The sequence below is a fragment of the Vulpes vulpes genome, chromosome 6 (assembly GCF_048418805.1).
Source record: "Vulpes vulpes isolate BD-2025 chromosome 6, VulVul3, whole genome shotgun sequence".
NCBI classification, from domain to species: Eukaryota; Metazoa; Chordata; class Mammalia; order Carnivora; family Canidae; genus Vulpes; species Vulpes vulpes.
Window position 1 is genome coordinate 103694809 of NC_132785.1, and position 13491 is coordinate 103708299.

Consider the following 13491-nt stretch of genomic DNA (forward strand, 5'->3'; position numbering starts at 1 on the left):
TGCTTTGTAAGAAAATTCTTTTTTTTTTTTTTTTTAAAGATTCCAACCATTCATTCATGAGGGACACAGAGACAGACAGAGGCAGAGACACAGGCAGAGGGAGAAGCAAGGAGCCCATGTGGGACTTGATCCTGGACCCAGGGATCCAAAGGCAGACGCTCAACTGCTGAACTACCCAGGCACCCTGCTTTGTGAGAAAATTCAATGTTCAGAGACCCCTCCCGCCCCCCAAAAATAAAAAAGAAAAAGAAAAATCACTCAAGGGGAAAATATAACTAAAGAACATTTATTCATTTTTTTCACTAAGACTTTATCTTGAGGACATAACTAAACTGTCACCAGCCCCCCACCCCAACCTGAAGGGTTAGTACAATGAATGTTATAAAGCAGATATGAACAGTTTGAAGGACTGGAACCAACATTAACTGACAAACAACTTCCATCTAAATTATCATAAAAATGTTTAAGTAAAAAAAAAAGGGAGGGAATGGGGGTGATGGGGGTTTCAGATTGAACAAGATCCTTACATTTCATCTAATACATTCAATCCTGACTAGAGTATACCAAAATGGAAACAGGATTACTATAATACAAAACTTCCACTACAGCACGCTGTACACACCTGTGTTCCAAGCCCACCCCCATCCCCCTGCTGCTTCCAACTCCACTATTTCCCAGCCTGTTGGGCCTGCCGACGAAGGAGCACGTAGATCTTCTCTTTAATCCAGTCTTTGTTATATGGCTGGTATGTCTGGGTATCAGCTCGGTAACTGAGGAACAGAAAGGTAAAAGCAAAGTTATAAGGGTCAATTACTGTTGTGTTTTTAAAACTCTAAATTATAACTGCTCAATGATGGCACAGGTGTGCATGTTTGTACATGAACTTAATAAAAACAAAAGATCTGGGGTGTCTGGGTGGCTCCATCAGTAAGGCATCTGCCTTTGGCTCAGGTTGTGATCCCAGGGTCCTCGGATTGAGCATCACATAGGGCTCGCTGCTCAGTGGGGAGCCTGCATCTGTTGCTATCTCTTTCTCTCTCAAATAAAATCTTTAAAAAAATAAATAGATAAAAGATCTGCTTACATTACTGTTGAATTTTAAGCGACAGGAACTTTAGACCATCAAGTATGAGCTTACAGCAGAAAAAGAAACCAAAGTCTAGAAATCTTAAGTTAAATGCTCAATGTGTTACATACCTACTTTTTGATAGAGTATGACCAGAAAACGTGTGTTCTTTCTCCTACGTAGTTACAACGTTTACTGTTTCTTTAGTAATTAAAAAACAAAAACCAAATAATGGTACAAACCTGAGTTTGCTGAATTTATTTAGAACTAAAAATCTTTAAAAAACATGTTACTACCACAAAGATTTCTTCCCTGTAAAGTATTAAGGAAGTCTTTTAACCTATATTTCAGGATTTTTTTTTTTTTAAAGTTTATTTGAGAGAGGGAGCACATGTATGTGTACAAAAGCAGGGGTAGGGGCAGAGAGGGAGGGAGAAGCAGACTCCCCACTGAGCAGGGAGACTGATGTGGGATTGGATGTCAGGACCTGAGATCATGACATGGACGGAAGGCAGACACTTAAACAACTGAGCCACCCAAGTGGCCCAGAATTTGCTTTTTAAAGTAAATCGTGTTAGAGGCTGGTAAAGAATTATTAGAAGATGTAACAAGCTTCAAAATGGCTCTAATCAGAAGAGGGGGGTCAAGAGAAACAACCAGCAGCATTAACAATGAGACTCCATAGGGACTCCAGGGGTTCTAAGGCCAAGGTATCACTGAATAACCAACCACTCGTATCTTCAGAAGACTCAAATAGTACAAACATTCCAGGTTGGTTAATAAAATCATTTTTGAGGTAAAAAACTAAGGCTAGAGTATAAAAAAAGCAGACAAGTAGAGATTGCACAAATACAAACCGTATCAGTGTTTCAAAGCCATGTGCACCATGTGGTCGAAACACTACATGGCACCCCAGAGAGACAAAGATGGACTTAGACTAAAAAAATTAAAAAACAAAAACACCAAAACCTCCCAAAACCAACAAACAAACTTAGGGATATTTTAGAAAAACAAAATACCTAATTTATCAGTTATTTATTTGAACCAGAAGTTTCATTTAACTTCTCAGCAAAGAAATTATACACAAATGATAATAATGATTAAGTTACCAACTGCTAGGTATTACTTTAAGTACTTACCTAAATACACTCACTCAATCCTTATTACAACCCTGAGAGTAGATACTATTACCCCCACTTTTTTTAAAAAAGGAGGAAATCAAAAAACAAGCAACTTATTAGGTCAAAGAACAGCAACTTATTAGCTAAAGTGACCTGGGCAAGTAGCAGAAGCTTAAAACACTCCTGGACCAGAGTCCTCACTCCACTACTGAGCTAGAAACCAGAAACCTATGCTCCAACTTTTGGCATGACAGACAAATTCCAAAGGAGGAACGTTTTATACCATTATCATATTCTTCCCTTGAATAGTAAGGGCAGAATCTGGTTTATTAAAAATGCATAAACTTTCTACTTTTACAAAATGCTTAACCAAAATAAATGATTTAAAAAATTTTTAAATGTCCTTTTGTTATAATGAGAAATATTCAAAAAGGTCAAATAATTTCCTTTGAATATTTGTTATTCATGCTTAATTAAACAAGGGTTAGTCTAGTCTGCTTCAGATATGGTGAACTATAATATTTACGTCAACGTTGGAAAAGAACTTAAAAAAGAACTGGGGCGCCTGGGTGGCTCAGATGGTTAAGCATCTGCCTTTGACTGTGGTCATGGTCTTGGGGTCCTGGGATCAAGCCCTGTGTGGGGGGATGTCCCCTGCTCAGTCTGCTCTCTCTCTCTCAAATGAATAAAATATTCTTTTAAAAACCAAAAATTTTCAGAGCCATATCAGGGTCAGACAGACTTACTTAAAATTTCATTTATTTGAAAGAAAGAAAAAACGCACAGCGAGAGGGACAAGCAGACTCTGCACTGAGTGTGGAGCCCAATGCAGGGCTCCATTGTTACACTCTGAGATCATGCCCTGAGATGAAATCAAGAGTTGGAGGCTTATCTGACTGAGCCACCAGGTGCCCCAATAAAATTTTCATATTGGGGTGCCCGGACAGTCCAGGTCATGATCTCAGGGTCCTGGGATCAAGTTCTGCATCAGGCTCTACACTTAGCAGAGTGTCTGCTTGACCCCCTCCTATCCCTCTCTCACCAATCAGGTACTCTCAAATAAATAAAATCTTTAAAACCAAAACAAAACAACATTTTGTTTTGTTTTTAAATAAAAAACAAAACAAAACAATTTTCTTATTAACACATTTCATTAAAGACCAGATCTGAATCACTGGAATGTTTTACATTATCAAAATAGAACTCAAATATTCCAAGGAAATATAAGTTTTCAACAGGAATCTTTGGTGGGATCCCAAGTCCTGACCTGATCCCAGTCATAATCCAGGAAGCAGAGAAAATGTCTGAGTTGGACATTACATATTTTTCAAAAACATATTTACTTCTAGGACAGTATCTGGCATGTAATATTCAAGCACCTGATGACACATCATAAGGTATTCTCACTTTCCTTTATCATGAAAACAATCATCTCAGTTTTTTTTTTTTTTTAAAGATTTACTTATTTATTTATTCATGATAGAGAGAAAGAGAGAGGCAGAGACACAGGAGGAAGGAGAAGCAGGCTCCATGCCAGAAGCCTGACATGGGACTCGATCCCGGGACTCCAGGATTGCGCCCTGGGCCAAAGGCAGGAGCCAAACCGCTGAGCCACCCAGAGATCCCAGAATCATCTTAGTTTTAATCCAAAGTCAACTGCTTTAAAACAACAATGATGGGGCAGCCTGGGTGTAGCACTGCCTTCCGCTCGGGGTGTGATCCTGGAGACCCCAGGATTGAGTCCCACATCGGGCTCCCAGCATGGGACCTGCTTCTCCTTCTGCCTGTGTCTCTGCCACACACACCCCCGCCGTGTCTCTCATGAATAAATACATGAAATCTTAAAAAACAAAAACAAAAAAATCGACAATGACTTTGAGGAGAAAAAACCTAAAACAGAACAACAAAACAACACCTAAGACTATCTGGTTTAAAAAGACCAAGAATCAGGACTTTGAACTTCTTAGTTAGCATTTTCTCTGTATACTAACCGCCAACAATTAGCAAAATTCTTAAGCTTTTCCTGTGCCTTTGGCTTTATGTTGCCAAATTAACTTGAGCCATATGTAGATGAAATATTACTGCATAGTAGCCAAACTGCAAAGATCAGGGTCAGATACAGAGTACACTCGCAATACCACAAATCACCTCCAACAGCTGGATAAAGAACAGAAACATACACCTTAAGAGAGACGGTGGCTAATACTTACACAAGGCAGCTGAGGTCGGCCAGATCGTCAATAAAATCAAACAACTGGCTGATATCATATGTGATAGAGGGGCTGTTGGGATTCATTCTCTTCAGATGTTCTTCATACATTTTACAAACGCCTAAGGAGAAAAATCAAGATCTTACAACTATATAAACTTCAGACATGAATAGCACATACGTAACACTATACACACACACACACACACGCACACATATATATAAAACAATGCCATAATATTTCATTTTTATTTTTTTAAAGGATTTTATTTTTATTTTAAAAATTTTATTTATTCATGAGACACAGAGACACAAGGCAGAGGGAGAAGCAGGCTCCATGCAGGGAGCCCGATGTGGGACTTGATCCCGGGTCTCCAGGATCACACCTGGGGCTGAAGGCAGCGCTAAACCACTGAGCCACCAGGGCTGCCCAGGATTTTATTTTTAAGTAATCTCTTCACCTAATGTGGGGCTTGAGCCTACAACCCTGCGATCAAGAGTTGCATACTCCACTGACTGAGCCAGCCAAGCACCCTCACGTTTTATTTTTAAAAGTCAGGCTGGGAAAATAACAAGTTGGTCACTTTTGTTTTAATATTTGTCACAGTCAATTATCTTTTAATTTTTTGTATTTGCCAGAATGTTAAGTATTTTATGCCTTTAAAATAGAATGATTACTTCAAGTCATTAGGTCTAAAAGAACTTTAAAGGCCTGTCACATGAGAATTCAAACAAGTGATGACACTGTAGGTCTTACCAGGTTTTCCCTTTTCTTTTAAAGATTTTTTAAAAAAGATTTACTTATTTAAAGATTTTATTTATTTATTCATGAGACAGAGAGGCAGCGACAGGGAGCCTGATGTGGGTGGGACTCAATTCTGGGACTCCAGGATCACACCTTGGGCCAAAGGCAGGCACAAAACCACTGAGCCACCTAGGCGTCCCCTTTTAAAGATTTTATTTATTGATTTGAGAGAGAAAGAAGAGCAAGAGGGGAGAGCATGAGTGGGGGGAGGAGCAGAGGGAGAAGCAGATTTCCTACTGAGCAGGGAACCTGAAGTGGAGCTGGATCCCGGGACCCAAGGATCATGGCCTAAGCCAAAGGCAGATGCTTATTAACCAACTGAGCAACCCAGGAGCCCCCAGGTTTTTCAATAAACAAATATTCCTAAAGCCTCTGTAAATAAAGAAAAACACCACACTTGGGAAAGATGGATGACAAAGAAGCTTTTCCATTCTGCTTTCAAATTTTGATACAATGCAAAAACAAATGAAAACAAAACTGGCACTGAGGAAGAGATTATCATAAAAGTATTTTACTCAAGAGGCTGGACTCTGGATTCAGAGAGTTGAATTCTAGCTCTGTCCTTTACTAACAACTCCACCCCCAGAATCCTACCTGTCAAATGGTAAGGACAATATTCTTCATGGAGCTATGGGGAAGATTATATGAAATGATGATATAAAAGCATTAGCACATGTAAAAGCACAGAAGTACTCAAACACAAGTCATAAAATGAACAAAATCATTGATAGCAAGCACACATTAATCTTAACCTCATTATCTAAGGAGCATATTATTTTTTATTCAGTGACATATCTCTTGTTCCCACAAAATGGAAACATAACCTTTTCTGTCCATTCTCACTATCAAGTGTTTTTAATACTCTTATGATGAATGAACAAATAAATGTCATCTGGGAAAACATGTCCTATCCTTTACACTCAGGTCCTTCATGTTCCTCTAAATTGATTTTATAAATTTCCCAATAGAAAGTAATATTCAACTACAGATCTATGAAAAGCTGACGTAGGGTTTCTGACTGGTACTTTCCCCATACTGTGATCAAAGAGTATCACTCATGAGTTATCAAACAGAAAGGTCAAAGTGGAAAGGAAATAATCAGAAAAATAAATTCACCATTTATCTTAAAAAGGCACTGACCCATTGCTACAATCATACTTAATGGTGAAAGACTGGAAACTTTCCCACTGAGATTAGGAAGCACACCAGAATATCTACTCTTGTTATTTATCGTCAACATCATTGTACTAGAGGTTCTGGCCAGGGTAATTTGACAAGAAAAAGAAACAACAGACATTCAGATCAGGGGAAAAAAGGAAGTGCAACTCTCTCTCTTCACAGAGGACACAATCTTATACGCAGAACATCCTAAGGAAACCACACACACACACACACACACACACACACACACACAAAACCATTAGGACAAACAATTGAATGCAACAGAATTGCAGGATGTAAGTTAATATACAAAATTCAACTCTATTTCTAAACTCCAATAATGAACTATCTGAAGATGAAATTAAGAAAATGGCTCCATTTACAACAGCATCAAAAAATAAAATTCTTGAGAATAAATTTAATTTAGGGAACACCTGGGTGGCTCAGCAGTTGAGCGTCTGCCTTTGGCTCAGGGTGTGATCCTGGAGTTCCGGGATCAAGTCCCACATTAGGCTCCTTGTGGGGACCTGCTTCTCCCTTATAAATAAAAATTTTTTAAAGATTTTATTTATTTATTCATGAGAGACACAGAGAGAGAGAGAGGCAGAGACACAGGTGAAGGGAGAAGCAGGCTCCATGCAGGGAGCCCGATGTGGGACTCAATCCCGAACTCTGGGATCACACCCCGAGCCAGAGGCAGATGACCAACCACTGAACTACCCAGGCGTCCCAATACAAAGATAACTCGATGAAGAAAGAATAGTCTTTTCAACAAATGGTGCCAAAAGAATAAAGTTGGGTCCACACTTCACATCATATATAAATAATCAAAATGGCCCAGAGACCTAAATGAAAGAGCCCAACTATAACACATTTGGAAGAAAACACAAGCACAAATTTTCCTGACTGAACAAGGCAATGGCTTCTCAGATATGGCACCGAAACTATGAACATTAGAAAAAAACATATAAATTGGAGTTCATCAAAATTTAAACCTTTGGTGCTTCAAGGACACTATCGAGAAAGTGAAAAGACAAGACACAGACTAGGAGGAAATCTCTACAAAACATATTATCTGATAAAGAATTAGTATCCAAAACATACAAAGAACTTATAAAACTCAACGATAAAAAAAATAAACACCTCATCTAAAAAGTGGGTTAGGGTTCTGAACAGACACCTCACCAAGGAAAATATACAAATGGCAAATAAGTATTATAAAAAGATACTCAACATATCATTAGAAAACTACAAATTAAAATGAGATATCACTATATACCTATCAGAATCACAGAAATCCAGAACACTGACAGCACCAAATGCTGAGAAGAATGTGGAGCAATAGGAATTCTCATTCATTGCTGGTGAGAACACAGAATGGCACAGCCACATCTGAAGACAGTGTGTCAGCTTTTTACAAAGCTAAACACAATCTTACCATATGATGCAATGATCACATTCCTCAGCATTTACCTAAAGGGGTTGAAAACTTAGGCGCGCATGAATGTTTGTAGCAGTTTTATTGTAACTGCCAATACCAGAAAGCAATTATGATGTCCTTCGGTGGGTAAATGGATAACCAAACTGTGGTATATCCAAATGATGGATTACTCAGAAATAAAAAGAAATGAGCTAGCTACCAGGCCATGAAGATATGGAAGAACCTTAAAAGGACACTCTTTTGGGACATCTGCATGGTTCAATTGGTTAAGCATGTGACTTCAGCTCAAATCTCCATCTTAGGACCCTGAGATCCCCACTCAGTGGGGAATCTGCTGGTTTTTCTCTCTCTCTCTGCCCCTCCCCCTGCTTATGCCCCTTCTAATACATAAATTAAAATCTTAAAAAAAAAAAAAAAAAAAAAAAAAAACAAAAAAAAAAAAAAACACTGTTTTGTGAAAGAGCCAACCTGAAAAAGCTATATACTACATAATTTCAACTACAGGACATTTTGGAAAAGGTTGACACTATGGAGACACTAAAAAGACCAGTGGTTGCCAGAGATTTAGGGGGAGGAACAGGTAAAGCACCAGAGATTTTTCAGGGCAGTAAATGGTAGATACTTGTATTATAAATAAACCAAAACCCGTAAGATCTCCAAAGCAAAGACTGAACACTAAAGTAAACTATGGCCTTTAGTCAATAATGTATCAGTATTGGCTCTATAGTTGTAACTAATGTATCACACTAATATAGAATATAAGTAAGGGAAACTGAAAAGAGGGAGTAGGGAAGAAGGGGTGTGATGGAATTCTCTGTGCTTTGAACCAATTTTCCTGTAAGCCTACAACTATCCTAAAAAACTTAATTTAAAAAGACATGGAAGAACCTTAAATGCATATTGCTAAATGACACAAGACAGTCCAACTCTGACATTCTGAAAAAGGGAAAACTATGGAGGTGGCAAGGAGACCAACAGTTGCCAGGACAGCAGAAGGTGAAGTAGGGACTAATGAACAAGTGCAGCACAGGGATTTTTAGGTAAGTGAAAATTATTCTGTATGATACTGTAACGATGAATATATGTTATGCATCTAGTAAAATCCACATAACTGTACAACATGAAGAGCCCAATATAAGCTTTAGTTAATAACAGATTTTAGTTAACAGTAGACTTTAGTTAATAATAATAATGTTGCAATATTGGGTTTACCAGGGCACCTGGGTGGCTCAGTTGGTTAAGCATCTGCCTTCAGCGGCTCAGGTCATGATCTTAGGGTACTGGGATCAAGCCCAAGCTGGGTTCCCTGCTTAGCAGGGTGTCTGCTTCTCCCTCTGCCCCCTCCCCGCTTGTTTGCATGGGCACTCTCTCTCTCACAAATAAATAATCCTTAAAAAAAAAATACTGGTTTCATCAACTGCAACAAACGTACCACACCAACGTTAAGGTGTTATTATTATTTTTGTTAAGGTGTTATTAATGGGGGACACTGTGGAGGTGAGGAAAGGGAGTACATTAGGAACCCTGTATTTTCTGTTCAGTTTTTCTGTAAACCTTGAACTGCTCTAGAAATAAAGTGTATTAATGAAAAAGAGAAAGTTAGGATTCATTAAAATAGCAAAGGTTGGCAGAGTATTGTGAAATCAAAGACCAAACACAATACAGGTAAGACAATAATGTGCTAAGGCAGAATGTGCACAGAGTCTGCCTTAATGGTCAGCAAAGGAAAGGTCCTAAAATGAGGGAAGGACAAGAGCTGCTCTTCTTTGAAAATTAAGAGAATCTACAATTAGGAAGGCATGGTACCAATTACCTAGAAGCTGTCTCTAATTATTACCAGTCGTTTTTTCCCCCACAGATCTACCCATTGTTGGCTTTACAAGGACAGATTTTAAGGCTAACCCAGTTAGCTCTGGATAATCAACAAATTCAAGGACATGCCCAATTGCAAAAACAGTGACTATAAAATCTTTATAGAAAGAAGTGAAGAACCGGGATCCCTGGGTGGCACAGCGGTTTAGCGCCTGCCTTTGGCCCAGGGCGCGATCCTGGAAACCCAGGACAGAATCCCACATCAGGCTCCCGGTGCATGGAGCCTGCTTCTCCCTCTGCGACTATCATAAAAAAAAAAAAAAAAAAAAAAAGAAGTGAAGAACGGACAATTTGCTAAAAAGGGTGCAGAATGTGCACAACTGGTTTACTCGATATAATGATTAAATGTAAGGATGAATCCAATTTGTGATGATCCAATCTATGTGCTCTCATCTAATGGTTTACTGAGTAAAGAAGCATTAAGGGCTAATAGTTCCCTTCAGGGTGGTGTCAGCTTACCAAGTACACAATAAATTATACTTATTTGGTTCCATTTGCCTTTATTCTTTGAGCTAATTTTTATCTTCTAACGCTGATGGAGTGTACTCAGACCTCAAAAGCTTTTAATGCTTATTTGTTCAATCAGCAGACTAATAGGTTCTGAAGGTATCCCTAGAGCCTGTCTTAACAACTCTATAGTGTTTGAGTCTAACCAGAATACACAAGGACTGTAAGATATTTACATAATGAATAACGGAATATCAACAAAGGGAGGCTTCAGAAAGCCATTCACTGTAATCACGGGAGCTGGATTAAAAAAAATATTTGCAGCAGAAAGACAATACATATAATCAATGTTTCAATTTTCAACAAATATGGTCCCTAGTATCTTCTTCCTTCCTGGCTCAAATTAATAACTTGAGAAATCTGGAGGAAAAACAAGCCCAGTTCCTAAATGAGACATATTCTAATAGTGAAGATCAAGGAAACAAAAATAAAAACTCTTCATTAGTGCTTAAACTCACCTTCCATGCATTCATTCACAGATTCATAGTCAGCATAAGTTCTGCCTTCTGGCCTCTTGGTAGGCTGTACCAGCAAAATGGTGTGAGACTGCAGAGGGAAAAGTGATTTCAATTTAAGTTTCTAACTCATATTTGAGAAATTCATAGTATGATATAAAAATCTCTAGTCATGACACAAATGATCATTGGTTATTAATCCACTATTAATCAGGGTGCTCTTCTTACATTTATGCTTTTGTTCAAGTGTGGTGTCAGATGATGGTCTAACAACTCTGTAAGGACTCCCTGTCCTTAAGGGCTGCTTTCTGCAACTGTTGTACTTACTGCCTCTAAGCATTCAGCATGAGTTACGTTCTACTGTTTTTTCTTCCTTTCTTCCCAACTAGATTATAAACCCACTTAGGTTTTCTATCTCCACTGGTCACTTTCTATCTCCACCCCTATTAAGTGCCTTAAAAAAAAAAAAATATTCATTCATGAGACACACAGAGAGGAAGAGACATAGGCAGAGGGAGAAGCAGGCTCCCTGTGGGGAGCCCGATGTGGGACTTCGACAACCTGAGTCAAAGGCAGCCGTTCAACTACTGAGCCACCCAGGTGCCCCTATTAAGTGCCTTAATAAAAATTTAGAAGTAGGCTGAGAAAAAGAGAAATACTATTTATGACTGTAAGCAGTGGATCCCACCTATGTTCTTTTTCTATCCTTAGCACAACAATGGAGTCACAGCAGTCATATCAGTCATTACTATTTAATTTTGTTCTCATTCTAATGAAAATTAAGGGACTAATTTACTTCAAAAAAGTAATGATATGGAAACGGCTATTCAATACGCTACTTTTTACATCTAGTCTTAAAGTGAACTTCTGAGAAAGCTCACTATTTTCAATACTTAGTACTCAAAGACAACGATTAAAAACTAAGAAAAAAATGACTAAATTTACAAAACTGTAGCTGAAATGGGTATTATTTTTAAGTGGCAGTATTTTGCTTTTAACATTTTAAGATCAGAAAGCTTCCCAAACCAGTTTTGATCACTTTCTTTTTACTGGAGCTATTTTCAAAGCCATTTGGTTTTATTAAAAAAAAAAACAAAAACAAATATCTATGCAAAATACAAGTACACGTAAACAAATACATATATACTTCTCACAATAGAAAAATAAGGTTGCAAAACCTAAGTCAGGAAAAGGTACACAGATATACTTTAATAAAATCCTTATTCTGATTACCAAGCAGATATAAACCACTTTAATGAATAGTTAATCCTGTCCTACTCTTAAAATTCTTACACATCAACTGAGTCATCCTTCTGCTACAGAAATATTACAATACACAGGAGGACTAGGTCATTAGCTTCAGATGCTTCTGCCAAACTACCAAAAAACCCCACAAAAAATCCCCACCCCTTGAAGCTTGTCTTTAATAAAGCAGAAGTACATACGACGACTGAACCAATAATTGTTTGCTTTATCTACAAATTCGTAGCTCTTAAAGCTACCTGGACTGAGAAGGAATTATCACTGATATTTGCCGACCCAGAACGGCTCGTTGATATTAACTGCTGTCCCTTCCTTAGATTTTAATCTTACCATTATAACACGCTACCAAAGAGTGACAGAAAGGGCAGAGAAAGAAGGGAAACTCAGAGACACAGAGTCTTCCAAAAGTCACGCTGCAATTATGACAAAACAAGAAAGAACTGGAGACCCAGTCTTCTGATTGCTCAGTCGTCTCTGGGAGACCACGTTGGGTCAAACACTTAAAAAACACCTCAATTCAGAAAGGTGCAACCTCAGAGAGTTCCTTGTTAACAACAGCTGCGTAAGCTGTTAACGTTTAACCCCAGCGATCAGAAAACGGAGGTTGAAGTGTGGAATAACCACGATTCCTCATAATCCCTGTGGATCATCTCCTTTTTGGCCGAACGAAATTAAAAAATAATAATAATAAATAAAAATGAAATAAAAAAAAAACCCCACGAACAAAATAGCCACTCACTGCACTACCACCCCGATCCGATTCTAAGGAACCTGGACCCTCAGCTGAGCCCATCTTCTTTTCAGCTTTGAGTCCCAGAGAGAATGAGTAAGAACAGGATCGAGGGCCGGGAGAAACGCCAGATCAGGCCTCTGGGGTCTCGGAAAAGAGGGGGAAAAAACGTTGTATGTCTGTTTGAAGACGGAGCCCAGCAAAACAAAAGGGGATGCCCGAGAAAGCACGCTACAAAGCAAAGACGACCCCTCCCGGCCCACACGCTGGGCGCAGCACACCCCATCTGTCAGCTGCAGGCGCAGGTTTGTCAGACATCCCTCGGCCATTGTTCCCACATCGGGCCAGAGTCTGGGGGGGAAAAGCGCAGCATCCGCACGCAGCGAGCGGGAGGAAGCGCATCCTCCGCACCGCACGCCTCGCCGGACCTCGGCCGCGGGCGCGCAAACGCAGGGCGGACCTGGGCGGACCCGGGCTCCGGGGCCTAGCGCCAGGCCCAGCGGCCCCGCGGCCCCGCGGCGGGAAGGGGAGAGGTCGCGCCACAAGCTGGAGGGCCGGGGAGCTGCACTCTCGCGCTGGATGGGACGGGGACAAGATGTACACGGCTGGGATCGCCTCAGAGGCCGGGGGATCGGGGAGCCGCCGAGGCCTTTCTCACCATCGCGCCAAACTCTCTCGCCGCAGCCGCTGCCGACACCGCCGCCGCACACGAGCTTAGCCGCAACGCCGCCAACAGCCAATCCCCGCGAGAGGAGCCGCCGGAAGTCGTCAGAAACGCACCGCGAAAGAGCCTTTTGGACCATAGAAGCGAACACATTTCCGGCAGCTAGAGCGGATACCGACTCTGGCTCAGCCATCTTG

The 13491-nt window shown here is 39.9% G+C and overlaps 1 protein-coding gene across 1 annotated transcript; it reads right to left on the minus strand.

Moving 5' to 3' along the window:
* Window positions 1-270: 270 nt before the first annotated feature.
* On the minus strand, window positions 271-13391 carry ERH (ERH mRNA splicing and mitosis factor). The gene is made up of 4 exons (XM_072761816.1): window positions 13289-13391; window positions 10641-10728; window positions 4398-4518; window positions 271-770 (listed from the first exon to the last, which is right to left on the minus strand). The coding sequence occupies exons 1-4, from the start codon at window positions 13289-13291 to the stop codon at window positions 668-670; spliced, it is 315 nt and encodes a 104-aa protein (XP_072617917.1). The 5' UTR covers window positions 13292-13391; the 3' UTR covers window positions 271-667.
* Between the last annotated feature and the right edge of the window lie 100 nt (window positions 13392-13491).

Coding starts and splice junctions, on each gene's coding strand:
- ERH (XM_072761816.1), bottom strand. Junction 4,519..10,640: donor TGTGAATGAATGCATGGAAG/GTGAGTTTAAGC, acceptor TTTTCTCCTTAG/GCGTTTGTAAAATGTATGAA. Junction 771..4,397: donor GCCGACCTCAGCTGCCTTGT/GTAAGTATTAGC, acceptor TCTGTTCCTCAG/TTACCGAGCTGATACCCAGA.